Here is a 26286-nt window from a genome sequence, read left to right as displayed (position 1 = left end):
AACACAGAACATTTATATCGCGCTTTTCTCCTGGCGGACTCAAAGCGCCAGAGCTGCAGCCACCGGGACACGCTCTATAGGCAGTAGCAGTGTTAGGGAGACTTGCCCAAGGTCTCCTACTGAATAGGTGCTGGCTTACTTAACAGGCAGAGCCGAGATTCGAACCCAGGTCTTGTTGTGAAATACCACAAATCGATGTCTTGGAAGTAAAGTATTGGTTTATTTACTGTACAGGAGACAAAATTTTAGTCTACTGAGTAAGGCTCGTAACAGAAGTTATATACCCCAAATTACACATTACAATCATACCTCCTACCAATAACCTGATTGGATCCTCACAAAATCTCTAAGTTAACTATTGGAATACAGAATACAGCATAAATGAATACATGAATACATATTAATATTTAAGTGGATGAGATCAGTCAGTCGTTAATTATTAGAGGTATATGTTTCATCACTAGCTTGTTTAACCACTTCCGGATACCGGGTGGTTTTGCTGATCGGTGCTGCGTGGGCTCTCCAGCCCGCAGCACCGATCAGCTAGCAGCCAGGCCGATCAGACTTCCCCCCCTTTTTTCCCCACTAGGGGGATGTCCTGCTGGGGGGTCTGATCGCCGCCGGCTGCTTGCGCTTGCAGGGGGGCTCTCTTCAAAGCCCCCCTCCGCAGCGCTTCCTGGCCGCCTTCCCCTTCCCTCCCTCTACCTCCCCCTGTGAGCGGCGCAGGACGGAATTCCGTCCTGCGCCGGATAGGATAGGCTTCAGCCTATCAGGTGCCGGCGGTCCACGGCCAATCAGAGGCCGGGGATCGCCGATCTCCGCCACGGCGCTGCTGCGCAGCAGCGCCGTATACATGTAAACACCGGGGAAGATCTTCCCCGTGTGTTTACATTTACCCTGCGAGCCATGATCGGAGGCTCGCAGGGTGTTCACGGAGACACCCTCCGTGAACTGACATGAAACAGCCGCTCATTCGAGCGGCCGTTTCCATGCAATCCACTTCAGGATTCAGGGGCGTAGTTAAGCGTACGCCGAATCCTGAAGTGGTTAATTTAAGGCTAGTTTGACTGGTGAGATTCACACAGCACCATCCTTATCTACAAGACAGACAAATTATCCCTAGTAGCACATTCCAAACCCATGAAAACATGTGAAAGAAGAGAACTAGTCTTATGCTGTATAGAACAAAGGGAGTATGGCAAAATGGCTTACAGGTGGCCATTTTATTTATCAATTTTACTTCATTCCCCCCTGTTGTTGGCAACACCAACATGGACAGACAAGGGAAAGGTAATGCTTGCAAAAGGGTCAACTATTCTCTCTTGGGCATCAAAGGTCCATGGAGTTCCATTTCTCAAGGAAAGATTCTCCACCTTCGATCATCTGCAAAACATTTGTCGACTCAGTGATTTCCAGAAGCTCTGTATGGCTTGGTGTATGTGGACAGGCAACATAGAAGTGGTTGCTTTAGTTACCAGTTTCTTTCAGAATGGAATGAGGAGTACTCCAATGCAGCATAAAATGATGATGGGTAAGCAGGGGTAGGCAAGTGATGATGAATGTCTTTATTAAGGACAACTCCCAGGCTGTAATTTCCTCTGACCAACCTGAAAACAAGTCTCCAGTTATACCTCCTTCTTCAACCATGTTTCCTTAAAGTATGTAAGCACTTGGAAGTATAAAGCTTTAACCAGTCCCATTGTGTTCATCATCATTAGCAGGGATAAAAGTGCAACAAGAGTCTCCAACCAAAGCACTGACCCCTCCCTTAACTGCTGAGGTCACCCATGGCATATCTGTTCTGTAGTGTAGTGAGCCTGAGACCATGCAACTCCTCTTTGACAGCACAGAAAGCTTCATCAGTAATGTTTATAAACGTAAACAGTTCATACCCGTTTCTCTGTATCCATTTGGGATCAGCCTGTACACCAGAGCTTAGCAAGCTTGTGAAGAAAGACTCTGCATCTGAGGAAAGTCAGAACTCATCTCGTACATCCAGTGTTGTAAAGTAGTTGCTTCTTTTTAAATGTTTTTTTTTTTTTACCTGGAACACATTCACTTAGGAATCACCAGCAAGGGGTGGGTGAGTAGGACTATGGAGCACACACCTGCCCAACCTCTATGGCAGGGCCGGTTTAAGCAACAATGGGGCCCCAGGGCAAAATAAACATGGGGGCCCCCCCCAACATATACACCGGAACAAAAATCGGCATTAGGGGACCTTTTTTGCAGCTGATATATTTAGGGTGTGAAGTCCCAATCGGTCAGAGCTCCACATTCTGTCTATCCCAGCCTGCATGGGGGACAAGGGGTTAAAAAGTTTCAGGAGGGGGGACCCCACATAATTAAAAAAAAAAAAAAAATTCCCACACTCTAAACATAAAAAAAAATTGGGAGAATAGGAAAAAATGCCAGGGATCTTCATACAGCCATATTGCGGCTGTATAGCGATCCCTGGCCAAAGCGCTGCGGCTGCGTATAGACCCCCTGGAAACCCCATTAGGAAATTTATTGCGCTTTCGTTTGATGCATGTAAAATTACACTACCGTTAGGTTTGCTACTAAAAGTTACATTTACTGCATTTAAAACTATACTTTTTTCCTTCTAAACTTTAAAATCAATTTTCTCAAAAACTATAAGGTCTTTTTGAAAAATTGTTTTTTCCCCTTATTACTAATGATCTCCTTAACATATCCTGCAAATTTAGGGTTTCTAGCATTTAAGGTGGATTTGCTATAAACCATTAAAGTCGGCAGGATTTTAAATGTGTTTTTTTTCCTTTGAAACTTTAAAATCGATTTTCTCAAACTATAAGGCCGATTTGAAAAAAATGTTTTTCCTCTTGTAGCCACTGGGGGCCCCTACAAGCTCTGGGGCAGCTGCCTCCTTTGCCTTAATGGTAGCGCCGGCCCTGCTCTATGGAGGCTAGGATAGCCATTTTACTACACTTCCAGAATATTCATTAATTCATTAATATATAAGTACCCCCTGAAAACATTTTACTAGTTTCATTACTCTAAGCGCTTGAAGTTGTATACCATTTTGGTTTTCATTTAAAATAGATATTCCCAAATGGCTTGACTTAATAGGGAAAAATAACATTAATGTTAGAACCAATATTTCAGTTAGAACCAGATTTAACCAGCTGGGCGGTATGGACGAGCTCAGCTCGTCCATCACCGCCGGAGGCTGCCGCTCAGGCCCTGCTGGGCCGATTTGCATCAAATAAAGAGCAGCACACGCAGCCGGCACTTTGCCAGCCGCGTGTGCTGCCCGATCGCCGCCGCTCAGCGGCGAAAGAGGGTCCCCCCAGCCGCCTGAGCCCAGCGTAGCCGGAACAAAAAGTTCCGGCCAGTGCTAAGGGCTGGATCGGAGGCGGCAGACGTCAGGACGTCGGCTGACGTCCATGACGTCACTCCGCTCGTCGCTATGGCGACGATCTAAGCAAAACAAGGAAGGCCGCTCATTGCGGCCTTCCTTGTTTATTCTGGGCGCCGGAGGCGATCGGAAGAACGCCTCCGGAGCGCCCTCTAGTGGGCTTTCATGCAGCCAACTTTCAGTTGGCTGCATGAAATAGTTTTTTTTTTTATTAAAAAAAAACCCTCCCGCAGCCACCCTGGCGATTTAATCAGAACGCCAGGGTGGTTAAAGCTTAGACTGAGAAAGTAAAATCTTAGGTTAAGTTAAGCGGTAAGTAGAAGTTATTGCCATTAGTAATAAATTATCAATGACAGATTATTAGTGCATTTCAATGTTGTCAGTACTTTGTTAAAATAATAAACAATAGTGTTCTTAATCAGAGCAGTTAGTAACTTTAGACAGTTTAACGTTTACATCCCACCATTATTGTGCACAGTACAGTCAAATTTAAAAGTTACAACCTTACATTGTTAGCGTTATCAGTTAGCATAAATTAAAATGGATCCTGTATAACCTAAAATTCACATTTTCAAACTTCAACTCAACCTAACACTACACAGAATGTCATACTAAAAGAGTTCATTTTAACAACAAGTTGCTTAAAACACAAATTATCCATGAGTGATTTTTTTTTTTTAACTTCAACTTGAAGATGTTCCCTTCTGTATAGATAAAAATAGTCCAGTCCAGGTTCATAAAATAAACAAAATTAAAATGGCTTATATATGCTGATACCCAACAACTAGGAATGTTCAAGTCCGTTTCTGTCTTTCCAGATTGTGATGGAGGGCTGTGAAAGCAGCAGCACAGGCAGTAAAACATTCATGATTAAGCACAAAGTATAGTTCTCACAGTATGACGCAGAAGGAGGGCAAGAGGCAGCCATAGCCACCCACACGAGAAGGGCAGACAGATATAAGGTCATCCTTCCAGGGCTGCAGCTGTCCAGTGGATAATCTCCAAAATCTGTAGTAGTTTGAGGACACCACAACGGCTCTAATCTAATAACAAAGAACAACTTGTGTAGACAAATTAGTAAAATGCATAAAAATAAGAGGTCAAACTACATCAATTAAAATCCATAAAAAGAAAGTTAATACAAGAGTTTCAAGAGCTTAACCACTTCCCGACCGCCGTATATACAATTGGCGGCCGGGAAGTGGTCGGCGCAAGGACCGCCGTATTGACAAAATGCGGCGGTCCTTGTATGGGCATGGGCGAAGCGATCGCGTCATCTGTGACGCGATCCTCCGCCTCCGCCTGGCGCCGCTCACCCGCCGCAACATCCCGCCGGCCATACGAAAGGGCCGGCGGGATGTTAACCCGACGATCGCCGCATACAAAGTGTATAATACACTTTGTAATGTTTACAAAGTGTATTATACAGGCTGCCTCCTGCCCTGGTGGTCCCAGTGTCCGAGGGACCACCAGGGCAGGCTGCAGCCACCCTAGTCTGCACCAAGCACACTGATTCCCCCCCCCTGCCCCAGATCGCCCACAGCACCCATCAGACCCCCCCCCCTGCCCACCCCCCAGACCCCTGTTTGCACCCAATCACCCCCCTAATCACCCATCAATCACTCCCTGTCACTATCTGTCAACGCAATTTTTTTTATCCCCCCCCCTGCCCCCTCCTGATCACCCCCCCCCACCCCTCAGATTCTCCCCAGACCCCCCCCATGTACTGTATGCATCTACCCCCCCTGATCACCTGTCAATCACCTGTCAATCACCCGTCAATCACCCCCTGTCACTGCCACCCATCAATCAGCCCCTAACCTGCCCCTTGCGGGCAATCTGATCACCCCCCCACACCAATAGATCGCCCGCAGATCCGACATCAGATCACCTCCCAAATCCATTGTTTACATCTATTCTCTCCTCTAAACACCCACTAATTACCCATCAATCACCCATCAATCACCCCCTATCACCACCTGTCACTTTTACCTATCAGATCAGACCCTATTCTGCCCCTTGCGGGCACCCAATCACCCGCCCACACGCTCAGATTGCCCTCTGACCCCCCCTTATCAATTCACCAGTGCATTAATTACATCTGTTCTTCCCTGTAATAACCCACTGATCACCTGTCAATCACCTATCACCCATCAATCACCCTCTGTCACCCCCTGTCACTGCCACCCATCAATCAGCCCCTAACCTGCCCCTTGCGGGCAATCTGATCACCCACCCACACCATTAGATCGCCCGCAAACCCGCCGTCAGATTACCTCCCAAATGTATTGTTTACATCTGTTATCTTCTCTAAACACCCACTAATTACCCATCAATCACCCCCTATCACCACCTGTCACTGTTACCTATCAGATCAGACCCTAATCTGCCCCTTGCGGGCACCCAATCACCCGCCCACACGCTCAGATTGCCCTCAGACCCCCCCCCCCCCTTATCAATTCGCCAGTGCATTAATTACATCTGTCCTTCCCTGTAATAACCCACTGATCACCTGTCAATCACCTGCCAATCACCCATCAATCACCCCCTGTCACTGTGACCCAACAATCAGCCCCTAACCTGCCCCTTGCGGGCAAACTGATCACCCACCCACGCCAATAGATCGCCCGCAGATCCGACATCAGATCACCACCCAAGCGCAGTGTTTCCATCTATTCTCTCCTCTAAACACCCACTAATTACCCATCAATCACCCCCTATCACCACCTGTCACTGTTACCCATCAGATCAGACCCTAATCTGCCCCTTGCGGGCACCCAATCGCCCGCCTACACGCTCAGATTGCCCTCAGACCCCCCCTTATCAATTCGCCAGTGCAATATTTACATCTGTTCTCCCCTGTAATAACCCACTGATTACCTGTCAATCACCTATCAATCACCCATCAATCACCCCCTGTCACTGCCACCCATCAATCACCCGCTGTCACTGCCACCCATCAATCAGCCCCTAACCTGCCCCTTGCGGGCAATCTGATCACCCACCCACACCAATAGATCGCCCGCAGATCCGACGTCCGATCACCTCCCAAGTGCAGTGTTTACATCTGTTCTCTACCCTAAACACCCACTAATTACTCATCAATCACCCCCTGTCACTGCTACCTATCAGATTAGACCCCTATCTGCCCCTAGGGCACTCAATCACCCGCCCACACCCTCAGAATGCCCTCAGACCCCAGCCCTGATCACCTCGCCAGTGCATTGCTTGCATCTATTCCCCCCTCTAATCACACCTTGAGACACCCATCAATCACCTCCTGTCACCCCCTAGCACACCTACCCATCAGATCAGGCCCCAATTTGCCCCGTGTGGGCTCCTGATCACTCGGCCAAACCCTCAGATCCCCCTCAGACCCCCTTCCGATCACCTCCCCAGTGCATTGATTGCATCTATTTTCCCCTCTAACCACCCCCTGAGACACCCATCAATCACCTCCTGTCACCCCCCTAGCACTCCTATCCATCAGATCAGGCCCAATACAACCTGTCATCTAAAAGGCCACCCTGCTTATGACCGGTTCCACAAAATTCGCCCCCTCATAGACCACCTGTCATCAAAATTTGCAGATGCTTATACCCCTGAACAGTCATTTTGAGACATTTGGTTTCCAGACTACTCACGGTTTTGGGCCTGTAAAATGCCAGGGCGGTATAGGAACCCCACAAGTGACCCCATTTTAGAAAAAAAGACACCCCAAGGTATTCTGTTAGGTGTATGACGAGTTCATAGAAGATTTTAGTTTTTGTCAAAAGTTAGCGGAAATTGATTTTTATTGGTTTTTTTTCACAAAGTGTCATTTTTCACTAACTTGTGACAAAAAATAAAATCTTCTATGAACTCGCCATACACCTAACTGAATACCTTGGGGTGTCTTCTTTCTAAAATGGGGTCACTTGTGGGGTTCCTATACTGCCCTGGCATTTTAGGGGCCCTAAACCGCGAGGAGTAGTCTAGAAAACAAATGCCTCAAAATGACCTGTGAATAGGACGTTGGGCCCCTTAGCGCACCTAGGCTGCAAAAAAGTGTCACACATGTGGTACCGCCGTACTCAGGAAAAGTAGTATAATGTGTTTTGGGGTGTATTTTTACACATACCCATGCTGGGTGGGAGAAATTTCTATGTAAATGGACAATTGTGTGTAAAAAAAATCAAACAATTGTCATTTACAGAGATATTTCTCCCACTTAGCATGGGTATGTGTAAAAATACACCCCAAAACGCATTATACTACTTCTCCTGAGTACGGCGGTACCACATGTGTGGCACTTTTTTACACCCTAAGTACGCTAAGGGGCCCAAAGTCCAATGAGTACCTTTAGGATTTCACAGGTCATTTTGCGACATTTGGTTTCAAGACTACTCCTCACGGTTTAGGGCCCCTAAAATGCCAGGGCAGTATAGAAACCCCACAAATGACCCCATTCTAGAAAGAAGACACCCAAAGGTATTCCGTACGGAGTATGGTGAGTTCATAGAAGATTTTATTTTTTGTCACAAGTTAGCGGAAAATGACACTTTGTGAAAAAAAACAATTAAAATCAATTTCCGCTAACTTGTGACAAAAAAATAAAAACTTCTATGAACTCACCATACTCCTAACGGAATACCTTGGGGTGTCTTCTTTCTAAAATGGGGTCATTAGTGGGGTTCCTATTCTGCCCTGGCATTTTAGGGGCCCTAAACCGTGAGGAGTAGTCTTGAAACAAAAATGACCTGTGAAATCCTAAAGGTACTCATTGGACTTTGGGCCCCTTAGTGCAGTTAGGGTGCAAAAAAGTGCCACACATGTGGTATCGCCGTACTCGGGAGAAGTAGTATAATGTGTTTTGGGGTGTATTTTTACACATACCCATGCTGGGTGGGAGAAATACCTCTGTAAATGACAATCTTTTGATTTTTTTACACACAATTGTCCATTTACAGAGGTATTTCTCCCCCCCAGCATGGGTATGTGTAAAAATACACCACAAAACACATTGTACTACTTCTCCCGAGTATGGCGATACCACATGTGTGGCACTTTTTTGCACCCTAACTGCGCTAAAGGGCCCAAAATCCAATGAGTACCTTTAGGATTTCACAGGTCATTTTGAGAAATTTCGTTTCAAGACTACTCCTCACGGTTTAGGGCCCCTAAAATGCCAGGGCAGTATAGGAACCCCACAAATGACCCCATTTTAGAAAGAAGACACCCCAAGGTATTCCGTTAGTAGTATGGCGAGTTCATAGAAGATTTTATTTTTTGTCACAAGTTAGCGGAAATTGATTTTAATTGTGTTTTTTCACAAAGTGTCATTTTCCGCTAACTTTTGACAAAAAATAAAATCTTCTATGAACTCACCATACTCCTAACGGAATACCTTGGGGTGTCTTCTTTCTAAAATGTGGTCATTTGTGGGGTTCCTATACTGCCCTGGCATTTTAGGGGCCCTAAACCGTGAGGAGTAGTCTTGAAACGAAATTTCTCAAAATGACCTGTGAAATCCTAAAGGTACTCATTGGATTTTGGGCCCTTTAGCGCAGTTAGGGTGCAAAAAAGTGCCACACATGTGGTATCGCCGTACTCAGGAGAAGTAGTATAATGTGTTTTGAGGTGTATTTTTACACATACCCATGCTGAGTGGGAGAAAGATCTCTGTAAATGGACAATTGTGTGTAAAAAAAATTAACAAATTGTCATTTACAGAGATATTTCTCCCACCCAGCATGGGTATGTGTAAAAATACACCCCAAAACACATTATACTACTTCTCCTGAGTACGGCAATACCACATGTGTGGCACTTTTTTGCAGCCTAACTGCGCTAAGGGGTCCAAAGTCCAATGAGCACCTTTAGGCTTTACAGGGGTGCTTACAATTTAGCACCCCCCAAAATGTCAGGACAGTAAACACACCCCACAAATGACCCCATTTTGGAAAGTAGACCCTTCAAGGTATTCAGAGAGGGGCATGGTGAGTCCGTGGCAGATTTCATTTTTTTTTGTCGCAAGTTAGAAGAAATGGAAACTTTTTTTTTTTTTTTTTTTTTCTTCTCACAAAGTGTAATTTTCCGCTTACTTGTGACAAAAAATAATATCTTCTATGAACTCACTATGCCTCTCAGTGAATACTTTGGGATGTCTTCTTTCCAAAATGGGGTAATTTGGGGGGTATTTATACTATCCTGGAATTCTAGCCCCTCATGAAACATGACAGGGGGTCAGAAAAGTCATAGATGCTTGAAAATGAGAAAATTCACTTTTTGCACCATAGTTTGTAAACGCTATAACTTTTACCCAAACCAATAAATATACACTGAATGGTTTTTTTTTTTATCAAAAACATGTTTGTCCACATTTTTCGCGCTGCATGTATACAGAAATTTTACTTTATTTGAAAAATGTCAGCACAGAAAGTTAAAAAAATCATTTTTTTGCCAAAATTCATGTCTTTTTTGATGAATATAATAAAAAGTAAAAATCGCAGGAGCAATCAAATAGCACCAAAAGAAAGCTTTATTAGTGACAAGAAAAGGAGCCAAAATTCATTTAGGTGGTAGGTTGTATGAGCGAGCAATAAACCGTGAAAGCTGCAGTGGTCTGAATGGAAAAAAAGTGGCCGGTCCTTAAGGGGTAGAAAGCCCTAGGTCCTCAAGTGGTTAATGGGGTGTGTGTATTTAAACTATATTCCACAAAAATGTAATACTTCCTAGCTAAATACTGGATAAAAGTTCTTTCTCCACTTTCACGAGCATCTCTACTTTCTTCCCTGGCTCTAAGACACTAATACCATAGAGTATAACTTTAAATACCTGTATAATCAATTAACCTATCCTTTACTCTAGTTTTGAATGTGTCACAACAAATTCATTAATGATGATTGTAACCTTGCCCTACCTTTTATAATGCAGCACTACTACAAAAGAAAAGTCATACGAACCTTTAATTTTCCTGCAACCCATAACAGCAATACTATTTCTTAAAGCTACAGTTCAATCTAGCACTACGGAATTAACATTACCTGTTAATTACCTGTCTTTGCTCTGTCAAGGCACTACCTGTCAGGAAACTGCTATAGATAGGGTTATGAGGCTGTCTGATTAAGCTACATGCCCTTTATTTGATCCATAATGTCACCCTGAAAATTGTGTTTCCCATATATTTCAGATTGTACCCATAGGACTGGCAACTTACTTATTAAGGTGTTTTCCTTAAAAGCATTAGTATGAATTTCCCTTTTTAGTGCTTTAACATCTTATTAACAAATTCACAGTATTTCCCTTCTGCCAAGTCTCTTTATTAAACATATAAATCGTTAATATTCATCAGACTAATTTCCACAAACACACTACACAGGAGTAGTAACAGTGTGCCCTCCAATATTAGGGAAAACACCCATCAGCACTTGGATTAAAACAATTACTTGGTTAAATACAATACCCTAATTATTTTAATGGGAAGTGTCAGTTAAACTAAGGATTAAGTTCTAAGTCTTATAGCTCACTCTATTATTGCTATAAGATTAACATTGAAAATGTGGAGACCGATTTATAATAATATATTTAGCAAAAACAGTTTTGTCCTAAACTTCCAATCAATTGCGCACACACACAGCTTACTTCACTCCAAAACAGCCAGATATTTATTATCACACAGCTCTCATTTTACGCTTCACAGACAAAATAACATCCCCTTGCGAACAGACTTACTGTATCTAGCATTGTAACATTCTTCCTCTTTCTTGGCTCTGGCTTCATTAACCATACGATAAACATGTACATGTGTCAATTTCCCTGATTTTTTTAAAATATCAACCTGTCAAACAGCTCTGAGACACACACACACATTCTCACATGAGACATGGACATCTTCACTTACAAATCAGCTTTATTCAACCAATTTCTCATTACTATTTAAAATAATGCTATATCTCATAGAGCAAATATTCTTCATTTATTTATATCATTTTATTGTATTCCATGTATTATCTTGATGATCTGCCAATATATGTTTGTTTAACTAATCTACTCCCCGCTGTTTGTGCAGCGCACTAAAATATATTATAATTTGCACTGTTACATTTTCCACTATCGTCTTAAAGTTGTAAATATTCAGTCAGACAATCTAGTAAAGGACTGCACTTCTAGCCATACAATCTTACAAGATCTAGTATACAATCCCCACACACATCAAACTGCTGCATAATAAAATCCATCAAACAAACATAACACCATCTGTCACATATAGACTGTAGATTATGATACTGTACAAGTCAGCCCCTTTTTGAATGTATGAAATGGTTAAATTTAGTGATTAGGTCCCAGTACAAGAACTGATCGGGATATATAGAGTGAAAGAAACATTCCATAAGGACAATATTTCTTATTTTGATTAGAACTAGACAAGCAAAGGGCATAAATTAAAGTTCCCCAAAAGAAGCCTTCTGTCTCTATTCTGATAAACAGGGATTGCAGTCAGAATGTGAGTGTAGCAGCTCTGCCAAGTTTGTACTGGGTGTCATATTTTTCATTTTCACAGTTCTCCAGGGCCCATGTGTGTGTAAGCTCTGTGGGCCTACATTATTAACCTTAAAAAATTATATGTTTAAGGGAAATGGGTTTGATTACTGTATGAAGTGTGATAAGGATACTAACTTATTTCTAAGTCTTCTAGTTTCCCACAAATCCAACATTGTGAGGATGGGGCCCTTCATTCTTTCCATACCCCTATTATGAATCCCTTCTCGTAAACGTTTTGAGAAACCTACTGTATGTAAAGTAGGAGGTGGTAGACAATTTGTCTTTTGAAAACTGCTATTTGTACCACTACAACCAGGCCAAAAAAGTGTGCTCTGTACACATTCCAGTGCTATGAGACCAGAGATTGTAGAACTGGTATTGACACTTGGCTACATTCACACAGAAATTTTTTATTTTTTTTTACTTATTAAAAGGCACACAATATCAGACTTAATTATGTTTACCTTCTCTATCAATCATATACAGCATAGACTTTATGTAACTTTTCCCATTTTAACTTTCCTGAACCATACAACAACAGCTATCAACAAATTCCAGCTTTGATATATTTTGCTGAACATGCACAATATATATATATATATATATATATATATATATATATATATATATATATATATATTGTCAAGCAGTCTCAGCTCACACACACTGGAAAACACAGTCATCACAGCATTCCCTGCATAACTCACACCAAGACTTCTCAATCTGCTACTTAGACAGAAAATACACCCAAATTAGTAACAACCATTCATAACCCTTCTCCTTTCTTGCACAATTGTCTGTGATTTCATCACACAGAAGCTTCCTCAAGAGATATCATTTTAATTTTTTCCTTCTTTCATTATTATTTTGTATTTATTCATTATACTCTAAGTTCTAGATTACCCAGCAAGCTCATGGTGAATCAGAACTCCTAGCAGTGTGTAAGGGGCTGAAAGAGACCAAAAAGCCTCCTTACTAAAATGCTATACAAAACAGAAGTTTGCCTCCTTACCACAGAAGGCATTTGCGATTATTTTACCCTCTAATACTATTATCCCCTACTGGCAGTTCACGTAACCCTTACTAGCCCATGATTTCTGTAGAGTCTTAGTCTGTATACAGACGGTGATACTGTTATTTGAGCTGATTCCTTAGGAGGGGGCATAGTGAGCTCACAGCTGCAAACAAGCTCTGCTGGTACAGGGGGGTTAATGGAACACTGCAGCAGACCTTTTCACTACCAAATACTGATTTTCCCAATGTTAACCTCAATCTCTAACGCTAACATATTTGTAGCATGGACGTTTCATTTAGTAACCATTTGGATCTGAACCATGTTGTTTTTCCCAGTAGTAACTTCTTAAATGTATCCATAATTCAATTAAATTTTTGTTTTTTCAGGCCATTTACCACTATACTAAATTAAACTTGTTTAACCATTTGGATGTCTATCACATGTGACTTGTAATGGTGATTCCATATTCTGTATCATTTATTTAAACAAGCAGTACTGTGCAGGTCCTGCTGACCTGAATTGTGGACCTGCATGTGGAGAATGTGATTGAGGATGTGGCTGGGGTTGTCTGGCAGGTGGAACATGTGAGGAAGGACAATTATTAAATCTACACTGTCTGGATATGTGTCCTAATCGTCCACAAATCCAACATTGTGATGAAGAGGGTCCTCTAAAGCCTAGGTTCTCAACATGTGGTACGCATACCCCAGGGGGTACTTCTGATGGTTCCAGGGAGTACTTGGGCTTGATATACTTAACCAAGAACAACAAATTTAGAGTTTTTTAGAAAATTATAAATCTTATTTAAACACCAAATTAGTATTTTAGCTAATTAAAAGCTATAGTAAATGCTTGGAAATTGGTTAGAACCAATTATCATGTACTACGATTAAATGTATATCTATCAAGGGGTACTTGAGATAATGTTTCCTATGCTAGGGGGTACTTGGAGAGTACAGGGTTTTCAAAGGGGTACTTACTAATAAAATGTTGAGAAACACTGCTCTAAAGAACCCTTGTCTAGAAGGATATCCTCTCCTTTCTCTTTCACCCCCATGTTGTGTATCCCAGCTAGACATCCTGCGTGGTGGGGCAGCATTAGCTTGGCCTTGCTGGGGATTATTTTGTGAAAAAACTGCAGCTTCCACTACAGGAGTAGTCTTCTGTCTCTCCTTATTCTTTTGTTTATCTTTCTTCGACTCCTCAAGCTGTTTGTTGTAATGAAGAATGTGTGCCTGTATTTCAGTCCAAGGCTTATTTTCTAAAGCTACTACCTGGCTCAACTTTTTCTGCAGCTCTGGTGGAAAGGTTTTTAATAGCGTCTGGAAAAATAGAACATGGCCTCCTCCTGTAACATCCCAATTCACCCCTACTCCTCTCCTCTTTCTAATAGTTTATTTAGACTGTGTGATTTATTATCCCCAACTAGCAGATTCTCATATCCTCCTGCTGGATTGTTATCATCAGTAAATTTTAACACAGCCTGAGCACAGGGAATGTTGCAGCTTTTTTTCTGAGCTGGCTCCTTGTAAGGAGGAGGGGGCATGAGGGCACTCGCAACTGCAGAAACAAACTCTTCTGGCGAGGGAGTTAATGGCAGGTCAGACAGAACAGCAGAAACTTTCTCTTTTAACTTCTGAAATTTTTCAAACTGAGTTTGAACCTCTAATCCAGCTTGCTCAGTGGCACGATCTCTCCATTTTTGTAATATCTGCAAGTGGGCCACAGCTTTTTTCCCTTTAACAGTGGCTTCAATGTAAGTCTGCAAATGATTCAAGATCTTACAATTGAAGGAGCTAGTCTTTGGCCATGCCACTGTTAATACTTTAGTTTTTTCATACCCTTTATCATTATACTTAGTAAGATTCTTTGCATCATTTGGATACATATCACACATAACTTGCAATGGCGATGCCATATTCTGTATGCCAGACAGTTAAGTCACTACACAAAAAGTGAAGATGTCTCAGAAATTTCTGAATCTCTGTGATATGGCTGTCTGGCCTACAGATAGTACACTCTCATGCACAGTATGTCCCTAGGTTCGTTGGAGGTTGCCGTAAAATACTACAACCCCTTCTTCAAGGAACTGGGTGCAATGTTCCTCCAAGTACAGTTAGCCTTGCACTAACTGCACATGTTAGTAGACAAACAAACAAAGAAACAAATGTGCAGCCTTTTTGCTTAATAAAAAGTAACTGTCCCTAATCTTTCCCTAATTATAAATGCATTTTTGAACCAGTTTCCCTGGTAACCCAAGTGTTACTATTATCTTCTAGTTAACCATATGCCAAAATGTTCTAAACCACTTACAAGCAATTTCACTCAAATATAATTATTATTTACCACTGACAACTGCAACTTTCATTCACATTTGACACACTCTATAACTTTCACTCCTTTACTCTTCCACACAGAATGTCACCTTGCTGGTTATATCCCTTCCCACTATAAACTAGTGAGGATTTCCACTAGGCTTAACCAGAGGTAATTACTCTCTGGCCGTGATGAGTCTAATACCCAACCCGTTACCTCTTCCCGTTAAGAACGAGGATTTCCCTAGGAGTTATCCAACTGCCTGCATACAGATGATAAGTCCTCTTCTCAGCCTATTGGTGGCCATAAACTATGCAACCTGAGGTGCAATCCATCCCAGCCTCACTTCAGCTATGCAGTACAAGGGACTGCTCAGAGAAGACTAAGATCAAGTGCAGAGGCTGCACAGTATACAGGCAGCACATAAGTGAGGATTTCCACATTTCCTACAGACGTCTCTTCCCACTATTCACAGACAGTGAGGATTGCCATATTTACAAGTCCAAATTTTACAATAGTTTACTTACAGACTGGTTCGGAGTGCCACCTTACAACCAAACCTTCTCTGGTAATTGCGCTCCAGGTACAGCACCAAGTGTGACAGATTTTTGCTAAATGCAAGGTATCTGCTTACCTGTATTGTGCACATTCAAACTGGTAGCTTGTCCTCAGAGCGCTGGACCAGATAGGCATCGGGTGTCAGGCTGGACCCTCCTGGCTGGCTCGCCAAACTGTTGTGAAATACCACAAATCGATGTCTTGGAAGTAAAGTATTGGTTTATTTACTGTACAGGAGACAAAATTTTAGTCTACTGAGTAAGGCTCGTAACAGAAGTTATATACCCCAAATTACACATTACAATCATACCTCCTACCAATAACCTGATTGGATCCTCACAAAATCTCTAAGTTAACTATTGGAATACAGAATACAGCATAAATGAATACATGAATACATATTAATATTTAAGTGGATGAGATCAGTCAGTCGTTAATTATTAGAGGTATATGTTTCATCAGTAGCTTGTTTAATTTAAGGCTAGTTTGACTGGTGAGATTCACACAGCGCCATCCTTATCTACAAGACAGACAAATTATCCCTAGTAGCACATTCCAAACCCATGAAAACATGTGAAAGAAGAGAACTAGTCTTATGCTGTATAGAACAAAGGGAGTATGGCAAAATGGCTTACAGGTGGCCATTTTATTTATCAATTTTACTTCAGTCTCCTGTGTCAGAGGCAGAGCCCTTAACCAGTACACTTTCCAGCCACCACCATATAATATATATCTGTTCAGCTATTGTTCTATAAATGCATTTTGCCATGGGTGATTGGTGTAAAGAATGTCACTAACTCAAATTATGCTTTGTCTTACAAACATTTTGAGAAATTGTCCTCAATTCACTAAGGGTAGTTTGGTAAAAGAATTTAGGTTGGTAGAATACCACCTTCGGTATTTTACACTTTTTTTCCTTAATTCACTAAGATTTCCCACATAAGGTAGAAGTTCAGTAATATACCCCCCAAAAAATTCTTAAAGGGGTTCTGTGGATTGTAAAAAAACAGACACTTACCCGGGGCCTCTATTGGCCCTCTGTAGCTGTCATGTCCCTCCTCCTACGATCATCAGTTCCCCGCCGCCGGTCCCGGTATAATTAGCCCTCTAGCACGACTGCAGCTGCCGGCCGCGTGCGTCCTCGCTCGAGTCTCCGGGAGCTTACTGCACAGGCGCAGTACGAGAGAACCTCGTACTGCACCTGCGCAGTAAGCTCCTGGAGATGCAAGCAAGAGAGCGCACTATTCGTCTTGTTAGACAAATAATTAAATGGTGCTGGCGACGGGGAACGGAGGATCGTAAGAGGACGGCGCAGGACATGACCGCTACAGGAGGCCGATAGAAGCCCAAGGTAAGTGTCAGTTTGTTTGTTTTTTTTTACATTCCACAGAACCCCTTTAAGTTCACTAAGCCCTGCATGGTAAGTCTCACCAGCTGTGCAGCAGGTCAGGCAGGAAGCTGTGAGTCTTCCCACAAGTGGTGAGCACGAGCCAGGGTTTTTTTTTCTGTCCAGTGAAACATGATCAACTAGGAGAAAACTCAGGAGAAAAAACTGATTGAATAAGGGCCCTAGTTTCCACAACAGAGGCCCAAACCAAGTAGTTTACTGATGAGCCCCAAATCCACTAGCTCAGTGATCTGCAAACTTGGCTCTCCAGCTGTTAAGGAACTACAAGTCCCACAATGCATTGTAGGAGTCTGACAGCCATAGTCATGATTCATAAAGGCAAATGCATTGTGGGACTTGTAATTCCCTAACAGCTGGAGAGCCAAGTTTGCAAATCTCTGCACTAGCTTCATCCCTGCACACTTACAGTATGTGCGTGTAACAACTCCCCACCCCCATAGTAGAATAGCTTTTATTAGAGGTTAAATGTAATGTGCAGTAATGTACAGTGCTGGGCATACAAATAACTATAAAACAGAAAGAGACAAATAACTCCCCACCGTGGCAAAATATCCATTTTATTAAAACACGACACATACAAGTCAGAAGTACCCTGTATAAGGTGGAGTAGATGCACACCATGGCCAGCGGTGCTACGGGACTGAAAGTCCCGTAGCATTAAATGACTTTATATGGTGTTACGACTACATAACCTCCAATGACCTGGCCAAGGGGTAATACCAAGTTAGGCATGCTTTCTCTTCTTCTGCCACACGATGGCATTACGTATTGGACAGGTCATTGGGGGTTTTGTAGTCCTAACCCTGTATAAATTAATCTAATTGGCTGAGGGGTGTCGTCTGATGATGGGAGTGTCCTCCGAAACGCGTTGTGACCTCTCTGCATGGCAGTAGGATAGCGTGGCAGCTTGGAGACAGTTTCACTCAGAGGGACTTTGAGTCCCTCATTTTAACAGTTCCTCTTCTCTAGTATAGTTATAAATACCTGCCCAGTCTTGTAAACTAGCCATGGCAGTCCATGTCCACCGACTTCAAGACAAAAAGGGGTTTTCCCTTGTCAAGAGGGGCGCACCATAAGTCGGTGGACATAGACCCCAGGAACTGATTTTTAAGAAGACCAGGCAGGTAATTTTAATGTTAATCTAGCCGCTGGAAGCAATGCAGAGTATAGCGCACAGCGGGCGCTTTTACTCACCTCCCGGGGGATCCAGACGTCGGTAGCTATCCTCCTTCCTGTCCTCCGAGGCTCTGAATCACTCTATAGTGAGATCGATGATGCCGATCTCACCAGAGTTAGTGCCACCTGGAGGGCGGAGGTAAAATTGCAGCGCTGGAGCCCAGGCAGGTGAGTGAGGGCAGGGACTGCTGTAGAGACTCTGGCGGCATGATTTTTTCCTGATTTTAGGGTCTGAAACGTTTTAAAGACCCTAAAATCCAGAAATAATCATACCGCCAGGGAGGTTAATATCCACTGTAAGCATGAGATCCATTGAAACACGTGACCTGTCCATTCTATGCACTGGAGTGATTCACGGTGCTATCTGGCTGAATGTGACCCTGCCCCACTTCTGCCCATGCTGAATCTCTCCTCCACCTTCTGTGGCTATGGAAGATATTTCCTTTCTTTCATTCTCACAGCAAAAATTGCACAGTAGTTGGGATGAGGGATAGTTTGTGAAAATGACAATTTTTCATGGTAGATCAATAGATATTTTTAAAGCCTCGAATTGCATTCTTAATTAGTACATCAAAACTTTAAAGGCTTAATAACTTGGTTGTGAAATGAGAAAAATATAAAATATTTATTATTAATAATTTGGTTACTCTGAAAATAAATGTATATTTTCCAATTTAATTGTAGGCTCGAGGTGGAAGGAGGAGGAATGATACATCATATGATGAACATGACAAGCCTTACGTATGTGACAGTAAGTAGTGTTCCTTTATTCTGCTATATTTTTAATCCGTTATTGCCTTGCCTGATGCTCATTGGTGGACACCACAGCCTTGCTCTTTGTATTGCCTGTGCTGTAGCTACGCTGCTTGAGTGGGCTGCTTGCTAGCTTTTGCTTGCTTTTATCCCTAAGCTTTGCTCAACAATGTAATCATTGCAAGTTGCTTCCTACTTCCTGTAGGGCCCTTCAAATAACACATCATGTGTCTCACTACAAAGCTAAAAATTATTTTTCAAAAAGTGTCACATTATGTTGGAGTAAATTTACAAGATTCTAGAATGTTGAGGTCAAATGGCAGATAATTACATTATACCCTGTTCAGTCCAAATCAACAAAGCCCTTTTCTGCACGTGGACACACTTCTTTTTATGGCATCTTTTATCAATTCACTGGTCAGATGAATACGTGACTTTAACATCTTTTTGGCTGGGTGCACATTTTAGGCATTATGGTTTGCACAGGGTTAATGGTAAATGGAAAGCACCTGGTTAGGTTAGGATTACTGATTATATTCATAAAAAAAGGTAGTGTTAGGCTGCCTTCTGGGCAGGAAGTCTGTCAGTGGTATTACCGTTTGTCAGCGCATGTGCGCTGTGTCGCACTGCGCTCCCGTCGTGCACACTGCCTGTGTTGCCCATTGACTTGTGTTATTGTATAAACCTTGTGGTAGGCACAGATCATGCAGTAAAACGCTGCATCTTTTGTGCCGCATTGCCGTTATTTGGATACTTCTGGCGTGCAACATTGCATCGCTTGAACTGTACAAGTCTCAGTAGACTTGCATGGCCCTTGTGGTGGGGAAGAGTACTGTAGTGTGACGTAGCGTGCGCTTGGGCAAGTGGCCTGAAGAGTAATTGTTCAAGTTTTGATTATATTACTAAAGCATTTACAGTCACAAGCATGCATTATGTAGGAAACTTTTTGTGAGTGTCTTTTGATTGGTCCAATTCCAACATGCATTAAAATGTGCTTACAATTAACATACAATTTGCATCAGATGTATTAACCTCTTATTGGCCATCTATATTCAAGCACAGTAAACCAGAAAATATAAATCAAATTTAATATTTGGTGTGACAAACCTGTGCCATTAAAAAAAAAAAATCAGTTCATGTAGGTGCTCATACACACAGTTAGGGATTTTGCAGGCATATTATCCAAAGCATTATTAATCAATTATACCAAACAGGTACTATTGCTGAAAAGATAACATGTTGGTCAACATTTACTCAAATAGGATAACCTGTATAGACAAATAAAAAAAAATCTTATACAACTGAAACAAGGCAGTGGTGGTCTTCCTGGGCAACATTTCCAGTCATGGTGTTCAAGCTCTTCTGAACCACTAAATTACAGGTAGCGCCGAGGACTGAAAAATAGACGATAAGCATCTGCAGCTGGAACCAGGGCCGTATTCAGGGTTCATCAGGTACCTCAGCCCTACGACAACCCCCCCAAAAGGACATTAGTGGTGCCCCATGGCAAAAAGGGGCATGGCTACAAAATGCAGTGGGCGTGCCCATAACATGCAGTGGGTGTGACCAATGAAAATTTCCTAGTAAGAATGCAAAGTCAATGGGCCCGTATTTCCTCCCAAGATATGAGTAAATTGATCCTCAAACAAGTGAGTAGGAAATGTTCCCACCATACAAACACGCTAGCCCAGTGTTTTCTCCCACAAAATGATGGTAGGTGTTAGATTGTGAGCTCCTCCAAGGACAGTCAGTGACATCACTATGTACTCTGTAAAACACTGCAGACTATGTCAGTGCAATATAATTACATATTAACACACAGTTTGGTATTGGTATAGTTTGATCGGAGCTGTAGAAGAGATCTGAGTAAGTCCCAGCGCTCAGTATGGGCGTTAGTTAAAAACAAAAATTCTCCCACTGCTAAGCAGCTTCCACTAAAATACAAATAATGTGGCAGTGTTCCTACAACATAAACATAATGCAGTGGTGTTCCCCAAAATACACATAATGAGGCAGGGTTTCCCAAAAATACACAACGTGTCAGTGTTCCCCACAAACTAAACATAATGTGCCAGCATTTCCACAAAATACACATGAGGCAGCGTTTCCACAAAATAAACAGTGTGGCAGTGTTTCCCCACAAAATACACATAGTGACATTTCCCCCAAAATAAACACAATGCAGCAGCGTATCCCAGGTAGGTAGCCAGGCATAGGTAAGTGTCCCAGTATAGGTGTGTGTGGGGGGGGGGGGGGGTAGTGATCACATGTAATTAACGCATAAGCAGAATGGGGAATGAAGGTACTTACACTGCTGCTGAGATCCATACGCCATGTACTTGCTTATGGTTTCGGCATTCCAAGTATGCGGCGCATGGAACCCGGCAGCTTAAGTATCCTAATTAGCTGCTGTACTTATGCCCGAATTACATGCGCCCAGAACCCACCACTGTGCCGCTGGTATGCCCCTGCAATATACCAAGGAAAACATTTTTTTGGGGGGGCGGGGGGGTTAGGCAAAAGATAGTCCTACCAAATATTATTATTCATGTCTCCCTAAGGCAATGATTGGTGCAAGGGTTCAGGAGTTCCCTGAACCAATCAGTGTGCCTGAAGATTCATACCCATGATGCGAAGTTTGTGTCTTTTTTTTTTTTTTTTTTTTCCCGGGGGTGACTTTTTCACAATAAATGATTGTTTTTGTGATATCACGAACATCGTCTAATGAAAATTTAGTTAAACCATGTTTAGCGATGTGCGGAGTTTGTGACCCTCATGACGGATCACCGATCGACCAATCGCTCAGTTCCCCGTTACCCACCGTGATAATTTTAACGTGATTTAAAGTTCATTTGCACCTTTGTTAACATGGTAGTGAAGATATATTGGTTAACTATTGCTGTTCGACGCTGATCCCCGATCCATCTGCATGTCAGTAGTTAGCTTATATTTAAATGACGACTGTTACAGTCAGTAACAATGTTAAGTAGTCAAGCTTTGTTGAAAAGCGTGTGCAATTTTGCACAATGCAAAAATGCACATAATGCTTTTAAAGGGCGACATGCACATTCCTTTTCCGGACCGCAATTTGCGCAAGTAAAAATACTGATTCCCTGCCGCATGAAATCGTAACGCACATTCAATTCACATAGACTAGCAGGTACCGGCAGTTTATGGCAGATGATGCATGCGCAACAACGCAGAAAGGACGCAAAAAAAAAAGTATGGCCTCTCTCCAACTGTGCCTCTCTCACAGCAATTCTCTGTTACCTCACATCTGTGTTCTGAGGTTGCAGGAGCTGCTGTGAGGCGTGTGCCGCTCTCACAGCAGTTCTGTTACCTCACATCTCTGTTCTGAGGATGCAGGAGCTGCTGTGAGGGGTGTACCGCTTTCACAGCAGTTCTCGGTTACCTCACATCTGTGTTCTGAGGTTGCAGGAGCTGCTGTGAGGGGTGTGCCGCTTTCACAGCAGTTCTCGGTTACCTCACATCTGTGTTCTGAGGTTGCAGGAGCTGCTGTGAGGGGTGTGCCGCTTTCACAGCAGTTCTCGGTTACCTCACATCTGTGTTCTGAGGTTGCAGGAGCGGTTATGAGGGGTCACCTAAATTTGGGTGCTGCCATAGGCACCCATGTAAAATGCTGGTAATATCGGCTATAATAGTAAATTTAGTCGAGAAGATCGCCCGATAAAATGGAGGCCCACGAGACTGCCCACTATAGAAACTTCTCCTATAAATATAGCCGCTATAAGTATAAAAATAGCGGGCGCCATGACACCCGCTATTTATAGCTGCAGTTCCTGTAGTGGGCGGGCTCAGCGCCCATTATTTTATCAGGCGACTGGCACCCAAATGTTCTATTATAGCTGCTATTAGCGGCGGCACCTGTTAGTGTAAAGGTGGCCACACACCATACAATTTTTTTTTATTTTTTTTTTTTATTTTTTTTTTTTATTCGATCCAATTTTCTGATTGATCGGAAGTTTTGTTCAGAATATTCGAGGTACCACACGTATGTTTGAGATTGACGCAATTTCGGGATAAAATATTGTAAACTCTGAAAAAATTGGTTGAACTATAAATTTTCAAGGAAGAAAGGTTACTTGTAAGTCAGCTGCATCTATTTAGGTGATTTCACAGCTATCAACAAAACAGAAGTTCTGTAAAATTTCTGTAAATGCAAAGGAAGATAACCAAACATTGGTTGTACAAAACGTTAGCGCTTTGCTTTGCAACACTTTTCATAAATGTTCCCCATTGCATCTTGGTGAATCCATGTTGCTAAGAAAACTATTGTGAGCATTCCATTCTAGTCCGAAATTTGTTTCAAGAGCCAGAGATGCTATGCACACGCTTATTACAATCCTCCATGCAAACTCACCCCAATATAGCTTATCTCGCTCTCCACTCCCTCCATATCCATTCCCAAATGCCTTGTTATTCAGCAAGGTTTACTCTTCGTTCTGTTCTCTCTTTCTCTGTTGCAGATAGTTACAAACTAACGCATAATCCAAAAACTTCTGACAAAGGTACTGATATTGCTGCCTCTCTCCCCTTTCCTGTACAAAATGATACAAGTACACAAAAATCATAGGACCAGGATTGTGTTAGTGTTGCACTGAGTTTTGTTGCTCCTTATACCTGCACCACATGTACATTGTATAAAAATGTCAATTATGATTTGCTAAAACGCTGGTAGCATCAGTTTACTGTATGTGAAAATTCTACGATTGAAAGTCTGAATAAATCATTATTTCATTATAGTCATGAGTTCATTTTAAATATTTACCAATGTTGTATTGGTAAATATTTAAAATGAACTCATGACTATAATGAAATAACGATTTATCTTTTATCGTTAATCAGGATTTGCAGAAAGGTTGCCTATTCAGTGCAATGTTTTAATGTATTTGCTTGTTCTTCACAAAAATGCTTATGCATGATCTATGCAGAATAATATACACTGGCTACAAGGCCTGGAACACTAACCTAAATCTCAATGAGTCAGAGTTTAGAACCTCTTCTATTTTTTTTTTTTTATTTTTTTTTTTACGGCTGTCTATACGTCCCCATTAAAAAGGTTTGAGAGCAATACAATGAAGATTTGTTTGTAGTTGAAAAAAGTTTTGACTTCTGTTCAAGGGTGTACCTCAGACTCCGGTGTTACTGATACAGGAAGTGTTTTGGGGTGGGGGGCGGGATTTTAATTGATGGAAACTAGTTGTGAAAGAGCACCCTAATGCCGGGCATACACGGCTAGATAATGTGCCAGCATCGAGCCAGCGGCTCGATGCCGGCGCGTCACCGCTCGTCCGCACGGATTGATTCCCGCTCGTCCCCGCGGATTGATTCCCGCTCGTCCCGCGGACGGTTTTAATCGGCTTTTCGTTTTTGCCCATTGTTCTCCCCGCCGGTATCGAGCGGGGAATCGATCCGGTGGGGTATCGGACAGGTTGAATATTATCAAATCGAGCCATCAGCGGCTCGATTGATAATATAAAACGTGCCGTGTATGCCCAGCATAACCGATTCAAAACCTATATCACTGTAACATTTGTTTAAAAGAGTATGTCTGAACTTTTAAGGGTGAGGTTAGAAAATATTTTGTGTGACTTTTCACAGTTCAAGGAATGGCTTCATTGGTGGAACTCTATTACAAAATAGTTTAGACTAAAACCATTTTGACTTGCATTACATACAAAAGCCCAGCACATATCCTTGTTTTTGTCTGCCTAGCAGTAGTGATGGTCATGTCTAGGAGAACTCATGGACATGCATGGTCAGGTGATAGATATGCAAATGTCTGATTTGCTAGTCATGATGTGCTAAAGCAAGATGTGATCACATAAACTCAGCTGCAAATCTATCAGCTGCTCAAACAAATCAGGAGTTCTCCCAGACATGCCACTACCCAGCTGCCTGTTCTGTCTTACTGAGAGTAGGAGGTTCCCCACTGTGGGAACAAAGGGATCAAGTAAAAAACAATGGCAAATCGAATTGAATTAAATCCCGGCCGTACATGTCGGATTTAATTGAATCATAATCGAAACGCACAAAGAATCGTATCGTGTAGATGGGGCTTTAGATTTGTCAGCACAGAAAACTTGGGATGCCAATACAGAGATCACTGTTGGTCAAAACTATCATGCTGACTTTCAAAATAGTTTTACTTACCTGGGGCTTCCCCAAGTCCCCAGCAGCCGTCCTGCCCCATGCCGGTCCCACATGATCCTCTGTTCTCCTGACGCCAGCTAGTTTCATTAACGTCGACTTGTAAGTACAGCAACTACGCCTGCGCACCCCGAGCCACACTTATCCTTCATCATGTTACCGTCCACTGCAAGACGGTAACGTGAAGAAATATGCGCATGGCCCGGGGTGCGCAGGTGCAGCTGCTGTCGACTTATAAGTCAAAGGTAATGAAACTAGCTGGTGGCGGGTGAACGGAGGGTCGTGCAGGACGGCTGCTGGAGGCTTTGGGGAAGCCCCAGGTAAGTGAAACTGTTACATTTATGTGAATTTTCTGTTCCGCTTTAAGAATGTGGTTTTCTTGTTTAGTACCTAAACCTATTAATGGATATTTTGCGTTCTATCTGCAGAATAAGTTTATCAGTCAGAACTAACGTTATATTATTTTATAGTTTGTGGAAAACGTTACAAGAACAGACCTGGTCTCAGCTACCACTACACTCACACTCACCTCGCTGATGAAGAAGGGACGGAAAGCAGAGACCAAGAGAGTCGTTCCCCATGCTCCCCTTCCATCCACAGAAGTGAAAACCAGAAATGTAAGTCCACTGTTCACTACCGACCTCTATTCACACACCACTGCCTACTTTAACTCTACTAGTGTAATAACCAAAAATCAAGAATATTGCATACTTTAGAAGAGTTGTATTGAAGGGCTGCCTTTATTACCATAGTACCAATAGAAGAACATCATGTGGAAAAATGTTACCCAATTTAACTTCTGCAGACAACACAGTAACAAGTTAAAACCTGTTTAGCCCTATACTAAGGAGCTACACTACTTAACCCATTCGCATTCCGTCGTTTTCACTTGAGAAATGTTCACCTCCCATTCATTAGCCTATAACTTTATCACTACTTATCTCAATTAACTGATCTATATCTTGTTTTTTCCGCCACCAATTAGGC

At 42.4% G+C, this 26286-nt stretch overlaps 1 protein-coding gene across 8 annotated transcripts in view; it reads left to right on the top strand.

Annotated features, from left to right (window-relative positions):
• The window catches only part of DPF3 (double PHD fingers 3), a 318642-nt gene that overhangs the window by 216032 nt on the left and 76324 nt on the right, over positions 1-26286 (top strand). For 6 of the 8 annotated variants that reach the window (XM_068254102.1, XM_068254107.1, XM_068254109.1 and 3 more), the window contains exons 6-8: positions 19060-19126; positions 23616-23657; positions 25770-25916. In XM_068254102.1, coding sequence (XP_068110203.1) covers positions 19060-19126; positions 23616-23657; positions 25770-25916 — 256 coding nt within the window. The remainder of the gene's footprint in view (positions 1-19059; positions 19127-23615; positions 23658-25769; positions 25917-26286) is intronic. The other 2 variants (XM_068254103.1, XM_068254105.1) reach the window with 1 other exon arrangement.

This window comes from Hyperolius riggenbachi, chromosome 9, assembly GCF_040937935.1.
Source record: "Hyperolius riggenbachi isolate aHypRig1 chromosome 9, aHypRig1.pri, whole genome shotgun sequence".
In the NCBI taxonomy this organism is placed as follows: Eukaryota; Metazoa; Chordata; class Amphibia; order Anura; family Hyperoliidae; genus Hyperolius; species Hyperolius riggenbachi.
The sequence above is the reverse complement of the archived record's forward strand: the minus strand, read 5'-3'. Positions and strand labels throughout refer to the sequence as shown.